This window comes from Columba livia, chromosome 1 (genome assembly GCF_036013475.1).
Source record: "Columba livia isolate bColLiv1 breed racing homer chromosome 1, bColLiv1.pat.W.v2, whole genome shotgun sequence".
NCBI classification, from domain to species: domain Eukaryota; kingdom Metazoa; phylum Chordata; class Aves; order Columbiformes; family Columbidae; genus Columba; species Columba livia.
In genome coordinates, this window is record NC_088602.1 from 205,416,772 (window position 1) to 205,431,164 (window position 14,393).

Genomic DNA, 14,393 nt, shown 5'->3' on the forward strand with positions numbered 1-14,393 from the left:
AGGTCTAAAGCTGTTGACCCTTGTCAGAAATGAAAAAAATCAGCAAAACTTAATTTACCCTGGAAAGACTTAAAAAATGTGAACGCACCCTCCCATCTATATTAAACCAAAAATCTAAGTGCTTATTATACAGTATATACACCAGTGCTTTCTTCTTCTCTGGAAATGGCATGTAAATCCAATTCACTGTTAATGAGCAGACTGTCAGAGTTTGTGGGGAAGCAAAGAGAGAAGGAAAGCTTTACTCCAGAGAGTCTGCAGTGCACTTACTTATTTCTATTATTGTGCAAATTATTTTTGTAATGAAGTATTTTCATTTCTGGGCTTACGAAAAAAAATAAAATCTTCCCTTGCTCCCCAACTCTCTCTCCTGTATTAGTACGAGTTTGTCAAATGGAATAAATTGCAGCTGAGGAAGAAGAAACTGTGTCTATTTTCATAGGATTTTATTTGTGTTATGCTTCAACACTTTAAGTGCATTTAATCATTTCAACAATAAAAAGGGAAGGTTCATGTTTATCAATCATGAGAGGTGTTTGAAGTAATTTTTCCTTTAGAATTGCTGACTTTAAGAAGTATTTGTAGCTTTTATACAAGCAAGCACGAAGACAGTGCATTTTTCAGAATCTAAAACAGAGACAAGCCCCTACAAACCCAGCTTCTCACTCTACAAGCCTGCAAGAAAACTGGTGTGAATTTAACACCCAGGAGAAGTTTTCCTCCACAGACATTCCTCAAAACTCATTTTGTTCATTCACACTTTATACTGAAGAGGTTCCACATGCAGGTTAACCCTCCAGAAAGGGTTAACAAATAATGAATGCATGGGATGAGCTGGTTATATGCAGATCAGGAGCTGAATATGCGGGACTGCAAATAAGATTAACAAGTTGGGATTTATATATATATAATATGTGTGTATATATATTTGTGTCTATGATTAAATTTTACATCTGATTTGTAATATATATTTGGTCTTGATGCTGCTAACAGTTATTTTAAGGATGGTAAAGCTGAATCGCCTTGCTGACAGCCACAGGGAGAACCTAGGCAGTGACTTTTGCTGGTGAAGGATGCTGGTAACTTGGCTGCTTACAATTCCTGTATTGCCTTGAGTAATCCCTTTGAGGAAGGTCCCTGGCCAGCCTGTCCACTCAACAACAGCCACACACTATGGCCAGGGTGCATGAAAGGGACCGTAGGCTGCTGCTTACGAATTTCTCCATAGCACAAACAGAGGTCAGGCTGGGAGAGGCCTTGGTGCCAAGCAGGGGCCCAAGCTTTGCCTCCTGCTCTGTGTTACAAACCTCTTCACTTCTGCCTGTGCATCAGCTGGTATCAGCCAGTTTAAATTTGGGTTGATTTTCGGCTTGAAAGACAGTGTGCAGGTCTACCCTAAGGGTGACTGGATCCCAAGCCTCTCCTAAAAACAGCTTCTGGCTGAATTATACAAATGCCTGTAATGCCAACCCAAAGGAGGTCCCTTGGGTCCTCCTTAGGTGCAAGGACAAACACCCAAACCAAAGAGATTCACACAGAGATTCAAAAGAAATGAGATGCGGACAGGAGAGCTTTGTTTTAATTTTCCAAAGAGCAGCAGATGACAAACTCCCCACCGGCCTCCTTCAGTTTCGCTAGTAAACCTATAAATATGCCATTTAACTAACATGATTTGCAGATTTTCAGCTTGAGGGTGATTTTATAGTAAATTAAACATCCAGCTCCCGTGTACTGTACATCTTAAAAATGCAGATTTCACAAAGAATGCTCAGAGTACAGAAAACATATTGATATGATGACGTGCTCTGCATTCGCTGATATTAGTCAGTGCTGATCAGTGTTGAAGCTTAAGAAAATTGTTATTCTTTTTTTTTTTTGGCTAGGGGCCCAGCATTAAAAAAACATTTAAAGGGGCAATTGTCAGGATCAAAATGACATGTCTTCAATCTATCCAATAGAACATCTGATATGATTAGCCTGAAAGAGTTTTTAACGATATATTCTCATGCAGAGAAAGGAATGCTTTTTCACCTCTTTAAGACTGGCTGTCTGGATTTGTTTCTGCATTTTTGATCAGCCACTACTCTCCTTTCTTTCTGAAATGAATTCTTACCTGCCGCGGAAACATGTTTGGAGAATCAAATAGACAACAGACTGCGAGAAGTATGGGTCAAACATATAAAGAGGTTAGCAAAGTGCCCTTTTGATGAGCCAAGCCTGAGGATTTGCCTGTGCATGTTGGTTTGCTCCCATAGACTGTAAAATGAGGAGCCCAACATGTAACTCAACAAAGCATCGAGACTGAGAAAGGTGCTACCTGGTTGGAGAAAAGGTGGTAGTCTAAAGTCATCTTGCCTAACTTTAATTGTCTACAGTTTAGGTGTCCAGTTTTAACCTCAGCTAAACTATTATTGATTGGCTGTTGCCAATGCCAAGAGATTGGCTCCTCCAAAGAGTCTCTCCCTGACTAGTGACAGTAGATAGGGCTGTTACCTTCCAGCCAGCTCCTAAAACTTGGTCATCATGAAAACCCATAGATGTCCTGAGCTCCAGCTGCATGGCCAGGAGGAATAAATGAGCTCTGAAGGACTGGACAAAGCTTGGAAGCTGTGAGTACTTCTGGCAATGAGAGGAGGCAAAGAAGAAGGTCGGGGGATTGACAACAGGGTCAGAACTTGTGTGTACATTTCTTGTAGGCATTTCACTGCTGCTTGATAATTCTTTCTCCCACACTAGGGGTAGGTTTCAATCATTCAAAATCCAGAAAACGAATGAATTTTTTTTTTTTTTTTGTGAGAATTAGATTTCATTATTTCTGAACCTTGATTCTAGGGCTAGTTCTACTTTCTGGCTGTTTTGCACCACTCTGGGGGCATGAAGTAGATACAACCATTCATAAGCAGCTAGTAGGATGGAGTGGCTGAGTAGCTCTCATTGATGGAGCAGAAACATCTGGAAGGTCACAATGAACAAGGCCCGAAGTTGTAGTTACATGAAGGAAGGTGTGAAACTGCACAGTATCTTGATTAATTAATTACAAGGTTCACCTCTAATCCATCCAAACACATTACAAATGCAGGTTAGCTATGCTGCCAGGGTAGTTAGTGTGGCACATCCAGTGCTAAGCCTGCTGGATTTGGGGTGGAAATCTCATCCAAACGCAGGAACCCTGTGTGACGAGGAGCAGATATGTCTTTTAAAATGGAATGAGTTGTTCATAGAATCATGGAATACCAGTTTCAAAGGGACCACATGGATCATCTGGTCCAATCTTTCATGGCAAGAACACGGTCTACACAAGACAGCCTAGCACCCTGTCCAGCTTAATCTGCAAAGTGTCCAGTGTTAGGGAATCTGTCACTTCCCTGGGGAGATTATTCCGATGGGTGATTGCTCTCATCATGAAAAACTTTCTGTCTTGTGTCCAATCGGAATCTCCCCAGAAGTAACTTGCACCCATTACCCCTCATCTTTTCCATGTGAGTCCTTGTTTTTGTAACTCCATCACGACAAGCTCTACAATTGCAGTCAGCAATAGGACAAGGGGGCATGGGCTTCAACTCTGCCAGGGGAAATTTAGGCTGGATATTAGAATTCTTTACAGAGAGAGTGGTCAGGCATCGGAATGGCTGCCCAGGGAGGTGCTGGACTCCCCATCCCTGGAGGTTTTTAAACTGAGATTGGACACGGCACTTAGTGCCATGATCCAGTCAATGGACTGGAGTTGGACCAAGGGTTGGACTTGATGATCTCTGAGGTCTTTTCCAACCCAGTCGATTCTGTGTTTCTGCAATCGCCAGCATGGGTGCCTAGGTATTGTGTTGGAATCCAGAATGCTACGTTAGCCGTAAAAAGTTATCTGAGATGAAATCTGCCTCTGCTGGGGGAGGCTTTTTTCAAATCAAGTCTCCTGCCTCTGACAGCACTACATCCAACTTGCAGAATAACATCCTGAAGGGTCTAATTTTTTAGCTTTACTCAATTTGCTTCAGTAATGAGCATTTCTTGGAGGCTGTATTAGATTGCTTGTGCTAACCCAGGAGAATAAAGGAGTAGATATTATTTTCTGTATGCTACAAAAGAATTAAACCCTGTAATAATCATGGGAAATTTCCCTGAAGATTCAACAAACTTTTCTTTTCTCTCTTTTAGACTCCCAAAATTATGTCCTGAAAAATCAAAATTATTGCCTGCTATTATACACTTTTGAAGAGTCCAGTCAGTTAAAGAATGCATTTTCCATCCAGAAGTTGCCTTCTCTTTTGAGCAAATAAAGAAACAATTAATCATGTATGTATGTATCTATCTATCTATTTTTTCATCCAGAAGGGAAAGGGGGAAAACAGACTTTTTATGCCTATTTGTAACACTGTGAAAAACCCTTGCATACAATCTGTCAAAGTCACACCTGGATGTGGAGCTGCCTGCATTAATTATCAACTTTTCTATGTGTCAGTGCTAACATATGGCATTTAATTACTCCCTTCAAATCAGCAAAGTTGTGCCACTTAGAATTAAAAAATTATTTTTTCAAGTTATCACTAATAAAATAGATAAATAAAAATTACAAGATCACTCAGCTACCCATCTTTTTTTTTTTTTTTTTAATAGCGAATTTTGTCATTTTTCCTGAAGTGGTGATGCTTTCATCTATCGAAGAGCATATTGTATGCAGGATATGTGCCTTAAAGTATTGACTGTATTCAAATCCTGATCCAAGACACATTTAAGTATCTATTAAATTGCAGCATCTTAATGGCCAACAGACAACATAGAGTCAAGCGTGTGTTCAGGTGTTTTTTGGCACTAAAGAACCCCCTTTGTTTGAAAAAGGGAAAATAGTCTTAAACAGACAAATATTGTGAGTGATTAACAGTCAAGATGAATCTAGGAATGGTAGAGCCTTCAAAGTCTTTAACCATGCTTTTCTGGCAGGTATTCCTTAACCAAAACTTTGTAGATAGGTTAAAATAACCACCTAGCAATGTAAAGGTGGTCAGATGAGACCTAATGGGTGATCAGACCAGGACACACTACTATATTCATCATCTGAAAATGTTTCAGGGATGTTACATTTCTCAACAAAAAAGAGTCTTTTCAGAATCCTCCCAGGTAGAAACCTGAATTATATCTAAAGGCAAGTCTTTCCCCATCAACTCTACCTGCTAGAAGCTTGGTAGAAGAAATTAATCTTTGCTTCATCTGCACGAGCAGAGGGATCACTCAGACACATGAGCTGTTGTACACAGAGAAGGAACGGAGATGATTGCATAGATCTATCAGCCACCCAGTTCCTATCCAGAATAAAGGAGAACTTCAGGTTGCTAATAAAGTTCTAATCCTGCAGAAGAACCCAGGCACTTAGTCAAATGTGTGCAGGAGGTGCATCTTCTATATCCATCTCCCCGTTTCCATGGGGTGAGCTTGGCTTTTTGTGCCAATGGACAGGTTTCTGAAGTTCTGTGTACATCTAAAGACAGGAACAGTGATGGAGAAGGAGGAGCATTTCATCCTGGTACTCCTGGGCTTGGATGCTCATTCAAAAGCTTTTGCAAGGAACTCAAGATGGGGAAGGGACATCTTATTACACAGCAAATACTACCCTTTGAAAATCTCTATAAGATGAATGAGGGGAGCTCTCCTTCCTCCCTGTGTCACTTCAACAGGTGTCTCAGGCTTTCATAAATGTGCGCAAGCTCAGGAGAACGTAACAAGTGTTCAACCTCTCGCACCTATCTTTCCGCAAGGTATCTGGAAATTTTGACCAAGAGAACTTCTTTAACCTCTTCAAAACTTGAGAAACACCACTTTACCAATAAAATGGAGTGGGATCCTCCCACAACTCAGAAATCAAAGGGTTTCAAGTATTCCTCAAAAGCTCAAACACCATGGATCATGAAAACCAAGATGCCTTGGCATGCTTGCTTTCTTTTCCCCTTTGAACTTACCAATCTGGTTGAAGAGGTACAGTTTGTAATTTGCTGTTGGCACAGATAATATACCTCCTCAGATGGATAGCCTGAAGCATATGGGAAACACGTGCCAAATAGGCCTCCGCATCCCCTATGCTGCTGTTCTTTCCCTTTTTGGCTCTCCAAGCTGCTTCCAAGCTCTCACCTCCTCCATAGATTCCACGCCTACGCCCCATCTTTCCAAGGAACTGTACCATACCTCATCGTGGTATCGGTTTGTCTTCTGTTTCCCTAGTCTTTAAAAAATAAGAGTTCACCAACCCCAGATCATGCCTACCAGAAGTACCTACAGCCTCCAGGAGTCTAAATTTAAAAAGGCTTTTAATTTGACAGTTGCAACCTCTGATCTGTCAATGTGTTTTCATCAAAATGCAAAGAAAAGAAAGGAAAAAAAAGCAAAAAAAACCCCCAATCCCTTGTGATTTTCCTGATAGGAACAGGTGGAAGAAAATAAGCGAGTGTTCCAGTGGTGCAGACAGGAGTATCAAGCAGAGAACCCTGGTCTAACAGCAACAGTGAGGAGCTAACCCATCCTGCTTTCCAAGCAGGTGCTATTTGCAGAGCAAGAAGGAATTTGCACAATTCCCCATAGCGCTTTGCCAATATGTTCAATCTCCTTTAGGAAGAAAAAACTTCTGGCAAAATGCAAGTAACTCACTGGGAGTATATTTTGGCCCGTTGCCTCTTATTTTTCTAGTTTGCCAAGGAACCTGAGGCAAAATTTAGCTCTGAAAGAAGAACCCATAGAGGCTATACTTAGTTCGGAGGGTCCAGGCCAATATTCCTGTACCTAAGGGAAAATTTTGCCCACTGAAAGCACAGTAAATAGTGAGAAGTAGAGTTTGGATTGAAAAGTTTGGTCCTCCTGCCTTGGCCTCTCTTCTGAGCATTCAAAAAAGGCAAAAAACCACTGCTAAAAGTCAACCCAAGAGAGAGAGAACGCCACTCCCTTTAAAATGGGTGACGGTTCAAATTTCCTGTGCTTGTGGCAAGTTTTATTTTGAAAGTTTTCATAATAGGAAAGCTAACACAATGTGAAGTTTTAATTTCCTTCCAAACTTTATAATCCTTGGAGAAGCCTGAAAATGGGATGCGCCACAATTAGCAAAAAAAAAAAAAAAAAAGAAGCCTTAAAAAAGCCTTGCAGAGAGATTTAGAGCCCAATCATAATTTACATTTGCAGGTATGTAGATCTCTAAGTGCACGGCTTCTGCCCTGATTACTAATTAATGAGGTGCAAAGATGCCTGTTGGAGGAACCAGCTCTGATTATGTGGGCCTTATGGGAAAATGAAGCTCTTGCAATCTAAGAAGGCAGATGATATCTTTAACATATATTTTAGAAAATTACAGGAACAAATCAAAGGGCAAAATATACACATGTATATATTTTTAAAGAATCACACACAGCCAGGCTGTGTTACCATCCGATTATCTTATTTCCTTGAATATACAAACCTGGCATGTTTAATAGATTTAGCATGCTGTCTATTTTGCATGTCATATACATCCACTTAGGCAGTACCCTAGTATTCTGAATGGATATTACTGTCATTATAACATTCATTCTACAATCATAGAGAGGAATAAGTATACAGAGAGCTGCAAGGTGGGTTTCCCAATTCAGAACCGAGCACATGATTAAACCTAAATTTGGCTCAGATTCAGAACAGCATCATTCTACAAAAAGGAAGTTTAGGTGAATGTTTAAGGCCCGTCAGCTGCTTACACATTTTTTTTTTAACATGGGAATGTGTTTTATTTATTTTATTTTATTTTATTTTTCTTTTCAGTATTAAAATTTCGTCTCCATCTTATCAGTAGCAGGTGCTCCTGCATCACCTCGCTGTTAGGAGAACACAAGGGAGAGATGTATGTAACAAGGCAGGCCGTGACATACAGCAAGACTGTTTTTCAGAACATTTCCTTCCTTCTTTAAAGCAGAGCATAAATGGAAGTTCAGAGCAGGTCAACATCTTCTCCAACGTGTCAGGTGTAGGGAAACTGTCTCGTATCATTTTCACCACACAGGGAGTAAAGCAAAAGCCCTTGCAATGTTGTGTTTGCTTCAGTTTAGAGAGCGTCAGAATTAAGTAAAAATAAGTTAAACACATACCATTTGACTTTTCACTATCTGCAGGTTTCATCTGAATAGGATGATGCATCTAAAAACAAAAATGAAAAAGAGTAAGGCAGGTTGGATAGTCATAAGAAATCAAGAATTGTGTTTTTAATGAAGGCCTAAAAAGATACATGATTAATATTAAATATGTTGAAATTATATAAATTCAAAATAATGCTGTATTATAGGCTTTTAAGAAAAAATAAAATGGTAAAGGAGCATTTTACAACCAGGAAAATTAAAAAAATAGAGCATTGGGCCCACAGGACTCATATAAAACTTGAATTTGCTGTATCTAGTTTCAGAAGACCTCTAAAGTTACAGCCCTCATTATGTGATGGCATGCTTGCTTTCTGTTTTACCAGCCTTTCTTTCCTTGAGCTCAACCATTGCCAAAACTGAGATGGAGTTTTCAAGTAATTTAAGAGCTAGCAAGCATTTCAAGCATACTTAGAGGAGTCGAGTTTGACAAATGAACTTTGCTTGTAATTAAAAAAACATGTGCTGATCCTTTCAGGACTGGAGAAGAAGAGACTTGAACTTCCTATAACTGGTTAGTATTTCCTAATTTCTTTCTTTTTTTTTCCCTTTAAATACATTATACATTCCTCCATAAAGCTTCCATTACAACACAGCACAATCCTGGCTTCCATAAAGCTCCTAATAAGTTTTCCGTTTCAACCTCTTCCTCCATCCATTCAATGTGGGAGATGTTGAACCTCCCCAAAAAGCATCCATTCTTATTTTCTTCCATGGAGTTCTGCAGAATTGCTGGGATTAGACTGCACGAACCTTCCAGCAGAAACAGGCCACTGCCTTTTCTCTCCTCAGCAATTCCTCACCATTTCATATGAGCATGCAAAAATCTATGCTCCTTTTCTATGATTTTTCAGTGCAACAGGACTGACTATTACCTGAAAATGTCAGAGGCAACTCTGTTTCTTTATAAAAGACTATTATGGCAAACTTTGGGAAACAAAAACAGCTGAGCAGGAGAGAAGATCCATGTACTCTTATCAAATGTGCTTTCAAAGCAGCACAGAAAACCAAATCTGCATCGCTTTTGGAGTCACTTACTTAACCTCCAAGGACACTGTTGCTAGATTCTTTAGAAAATATTGCAATGAATTTTTCCCTAACATTTACTCAAAGTCCAGAACTCTCTCCAGCCCTGCAAATCAATGCATTTCTTGTACGGCTTGCAAAGCTCCCCACTGTGCCCTAAGGAAAAGGCAAAGCCACAAGGTGGGTGTAGTCACTAGGATGCATAAATTTGCTTCAATTTTAACAATTCTGTTCGCTTTGAATCATTTGTTTCCCAAATGGACTTTAATAGCCCAGCACTTGTCTGCCACCACTCTTATTTGATCCAATTTATAGAAAAAAGTGAAGTTTTATTGTACTCTGTGTTCTTTAACGAGTGCTTAACATTTATCCTGGCATCAACAATACATCGGGCACTACAGGAGACTTAAAATTCATGGGGATGTGATGCAGTGTGTTGACTCAGCAAGCAAAAAGTGAAAGGTGTAACTTGCTCCATGAGTCCATTGCAGGTATTGATGTCTTTGCAGAGCAATATTGGCGACAAAACAGAGGAAAAAAAAAAAGAGTATTGTAAATTTTGGAATATGCAGGTTATAGAAACCCAACCCAAATCCAGACCTCATGCAGACAGAGAATCTATTGTTCTGTCTAGCTGCATTTTATGTTCTTAAGTGGAGATATTTTGAATAAAGGCAATTCTAGCAATGTTAAAACCCTTTCTCTTTTCAAACTGCCTGAACCAAAGAAGACAACTTTAGACCAAATTCATTAGAAGTTATTTTTGCAGCCCCACTGTCACAATATAAAGATCAGTGTTACCTGACACACACAGTTACACATCAGAAATCATCCTCTTTTGTCATGCATAATTACCCCAAGTTCATTAAGTCAGTAATCTTATATGTTGGCAAATTAAAAGGCAAGATTTAACAAGATGCTTCAATTGGGTTTTGACCTGATTTCAAAGGTTCCAGCTAAAAAACCATGATCCAATTTCTCTTCGCACCAGCAAGCCGAAGTCAGGAGTGATGCCATCGTGCTTAACAGAACTATATTGGAGCAAAACTAATGAAAGATTCAGATCAGGCCTAGAGGGTTTAAACCACAGGATACCCATGGTAAAATGGATGCAATACACAAACATGGCTTCGGCGAAGATGAAGGTGGAAAAATACATTACTGACAGTTTCCTAACATGAGAGGGCTCGTGTTGAAGCTTGTTTAACCCTGACCATCACCAATTGATACGTTAACAACCTTTAACACTAGATTCAATAAAACATGCCATTTATAACTTGAAATGGGTTTTACGGAGTCACTGGTTCGCATCTCATTATTAAACTCATTGCTGACCTCTAGAGACAACTGCCGTGACAATACATATTATAAGCTCTCTACCCATAAAATATTTAAAAGTAAGTGTAAAAAAGAAAAGAATGAATCTCAAAGAAGTGTGCAGTGAATAAGAAAATTAAGGGGGCAGAGACAAAGGCTAAATAGGTACTATCGTTTCACTCTACGATGAGCAAAAGAGAAAATAATCTGTGCGTTTTATATCTTGCTTGTATAACTGCAGGCTATAAAATAATAAAATAGCTGTGCTTTGTGAGGCCCTCCAAAAGATTATAGATGATATAAACCTGTTTCAAATTAGATGCCACCGACTAGAATCATGTCATCTACTGAAATGAAGGATTTCATGTGTTATCAGAAAGCTGTTATTGTAGCTATACATCACAAAGCCATACACTTATGGATCTCAAGGTAAGTGATTTCTCAGTATGTCACGTTGTCACACAGAAAAACAGGAAACATTTTCCTCTGTGCTTGAAGAAACCTTTGCTTATAAAAATACAGTATTTATGAATGCACAGTTGCAATTAATAAATAGTTAGAATAGAGAAAAGTAACTGTAGTAAAAAATATATAGACATTAACATCATCCTGTGCACAGACCTTACAGTAAAAAAGAACAATGCAGCTCAGGCAAGTTCTTTTGGAGTATGGGCAGCTTCCCCCAGCAAGCACTGTGCATGGGGATACTGAAACCAGGCTGGAGAACAGGCTGTAAGGAATAACCTCTCCTTGACAATAATTTAGAGAGCTCTATGAGATATCGTTGTGCAGACAGCAGTGGCACGAGCTACCTTTCCTCTACCTGTATGTCTCCCAAAACACCATCACCACTGTTTTACAACAAAGAGGAGGCAAATGTCTCTTGCCCAAGGTTGCATGGTGCCTTGCAGCAGCGCTGGCAGCAAAGTGGAGGCTCCATCCACTGTCTGTGCTGTCATGGAGGCCACGCAAAGCCCAAGGCCAAGCACATCACCGCTACTCCTCGGGTGCATCCCAAACAGCGGTGCTGATGTGGTCCACAGGAACCAACAAGGGGAAGAAACAGCTGTCAAACATGCAATCCTGAAAATCACCCTGAAACCAATGAGAATCTGGCCGCTGGCTATGTCGATGGCAGCAGCAGGACCAAGCCATAGCCTAGAGTTGCAATTGACTAGTTACATCTTTTTTTCACCCTCCTTTTCCTGAGTACATCCCAGTGCATGTAAATATAACTTCATTAGAGAAAAAAATCACAGCAGAGCAACCCAAAAACCTCTCAAAGGCATGCATCCTCTCCACCTTTAGAGCCTCAAAGTCATCTTTTTGACAATAGTAATGCTATCTATTTACATTCTTGTCAAAGCCATGTGACATCTGCATGGGAGAAAACAAGCCAGCTAAGAGTCTTATTTCTGGCAAAAATATTGCAAGGAAATTAGATTAACCTGGGTGGAATTCTATCTGGGAATTTGGAGTCTGTCGTGGTGATTAAGTCATCATTTCTGTCAGATTACTCTAATCGGCTGTCAAATATGATTCCACAACCCCATCTGTAAGTTGGCATGCTCGTTATTCAGGCGATGTTACCTTCTGTATACAAAACAAACACCAAACAAGGAGGTGTGTGCAGCCTAGCATTTAGCGGAGTCATTAGCTGTGATTACTATTGTGTGCTTGCACATTGCATGATGCGATCAGCTTATGGCTTGTTTTATTTAGTCAGGGGATGCTTCAAATCAGGTGTAATCTTAAGCCCAGAATGCTACGGGTGAATGGGAAAGAACTGTCTCCAGGCATGGCCAAGCATGGGATTGGCACGCTGCGTCACCAGCAATTGCTTAAATCTCATTTCAGCGTTGTCAGCGTATTTGGTGGAAAGGCTTTCAGGCACCTGCCTTCCATCATTTTCTGAAGAGAAATGGGCACTCAGATGTTCTAGGTAGGCTAAAGACTTCCTGCAAGCAGTGATTTCTGCAAGTGAAGCAAAGTTTGTAGGCTGAGGCAGTCAACACTAAATGATCTGTATCGGTTGGTTTAATAAGAGGTATTTTGTTATATATAAGAGTATGTTTGTCTTACATAGGACTTTGGTGATTAAAAAGCAGGAAATGCCTTTCAGTGAAGATGAAGGAGCTGATGGGCTCAATTTGCTGCAGCTGTGTTGAATCTGTGAAATTCAGGTGCCCTCAGCACCTCCAAAACTCTGGCCATGTAATTAGACTATGAAAAATCATTATTTTTATGGTCCATTGCAAAAACACCTTCACACATGATTACTATATCTATTAGCAGCTTTTCTTCTCCATTTCTGCTGGTGCAGACTGCAAATGCCTTGCTCCCATCATTCCTAGTGCCTTAAGGAAAGAAAACCACTTGTGAAGAAAGGACCATGAATGCACATAAACCTGCCCTTTCCTTCACCAAGCTCAGTATGTCGGTCAATGATCACCTCCCACAAATCCTCTAAGGTCAAGCACAGTGTGAGTTTACACCATGGAAGTTTAGGGGATGGGTGCAGAGGACGTTATCTGTCACTCCTCACTCCTTACCGTTCCTCTCACCATGTTTCTACAACCTTTTAAAGCCATCATCAGATTTCTAGAGCTCTCAGCCTTCTTTAGACCTGTGCCCTTTCCTCCCTGTCATCTGCCATGGCTATAAGTTTCCAGCCATGCCCCAGCTCAGTTTGTCCCCTACCTGTCACCTTCACAGACCACATTGTGAGGAAACAACAAAAAATTGAGATAAACCTTCCCCTAGGCAAAGGGTAAATTTGAAGAACTTGCATTACTTGGGTAACATCCAGACCAAACAAACTGCAATAGGAATAAATAATGACACTTTGCATGTACCTTGTCTTTTCTAGCACTTTGAGACTGGCTTTTTGCTAGCATCAATCATTGTTGACGCCAAAAGGGACTTCCTTCACATTTTGTACATCTCACAATTGTAAAATGGCAGGAGATAATGTGGGAGAGAGAAGACATCAGACCATTATAAAACCGTTATTTTCTTCTTGGAAGAAGGATTATAAATCCATAGACTTTTTGGAACCATTAGGAAAACCCAAGAGGAAAACAATATTAAGGAGCAGCAGGGGCAGGCTAAAGGCACAGGGAAAGAAAAGCAAGTAAAGATGCACTAGCATGAAAAACAATGGCAAAAATTATGTTCTTTGCCTAACTCTGGTCTGGGAATGAATTTAAAGTTTTCTCCAAGCCCCTGCTCCAATCAGTTAGTGCAGCTTAATTAGAACTCTAGTCCAAGGAAAAGAAGAAAGCAAATCTCTACCTTCAGGTTCCTGAACACCTTTGCCAAGCCTGGAAGTCAGGAAGGAACATATTGACCTACCAAAAGACTGGGGGAAGAAAATGGTCCACAAACACCAGATAATTAATTGATTTTCAGTGTCTTTGGAGATGATTATTTTTCTGGATTATTATGTGCAGACACCTCTACACATCCCCCCTCAGCTCCTCATTTCAGCTCTTAGCTGCCAAGTTTTTCAGCAGCATCCTTTTGGAGGAGCTCTCAAACATGTTTCTCACATCACTTCAATGCCAACTGGTTTTGCCTTTTTAAACCCTTGTGACTCACAAGTAATACAAGTTTCTCAGAAGCGAAAGAGGTGTATTTTCCTATCGAAGAGAACTGTTTAGAATGACTTCTCTAGGGTCAAACTAACTTGAATTATACAGTCAATATCTGGCTACAGCTTCAGGGAACTTCTCTGGGAACCGGGGACAGTCTCTGAGGCCAAATAAATAGTAGTGAATAAAAGAGGCAAGAGACTGATTTCCAGCTTTTAGGAGAAGTGGCATGGCACAGCTTGCATTACACAGCTATACTTCTCCTTCAACTCAAAAGAGTATGCCTGTGTCCATACTGCCTAGTGGGAACAGTGTCTAGCCCCAG

General features: G+C 40.2%; 1 protein-coding gene across 36 annotated transcripts in view; it reads right to left on the reverse strand.

Moving 5' to 3' along the window:
* The window catches only part of CELF2 (CUGBP Elav-like family member 2), a 562,200-nt gene that overhangs the window by 71,014 nt on the left and 476,793 nt on the right, over positions 1-14,393 (reverse strand). For all 36 annotated transcript variants that reach the window (XM_065050162.1, XM_065050164.1, XM_065050154.1 and 33 more), the window contains one exon: positions 8,088-8,136. In XM_065050162.1, the coding sequence (XP_064906234.1) occupies positions 8,088-8,136 (49 nt within the window). The remainder of the gene's footprint in view (positions 1-8,087; positions 8,137-14,393) is intronic.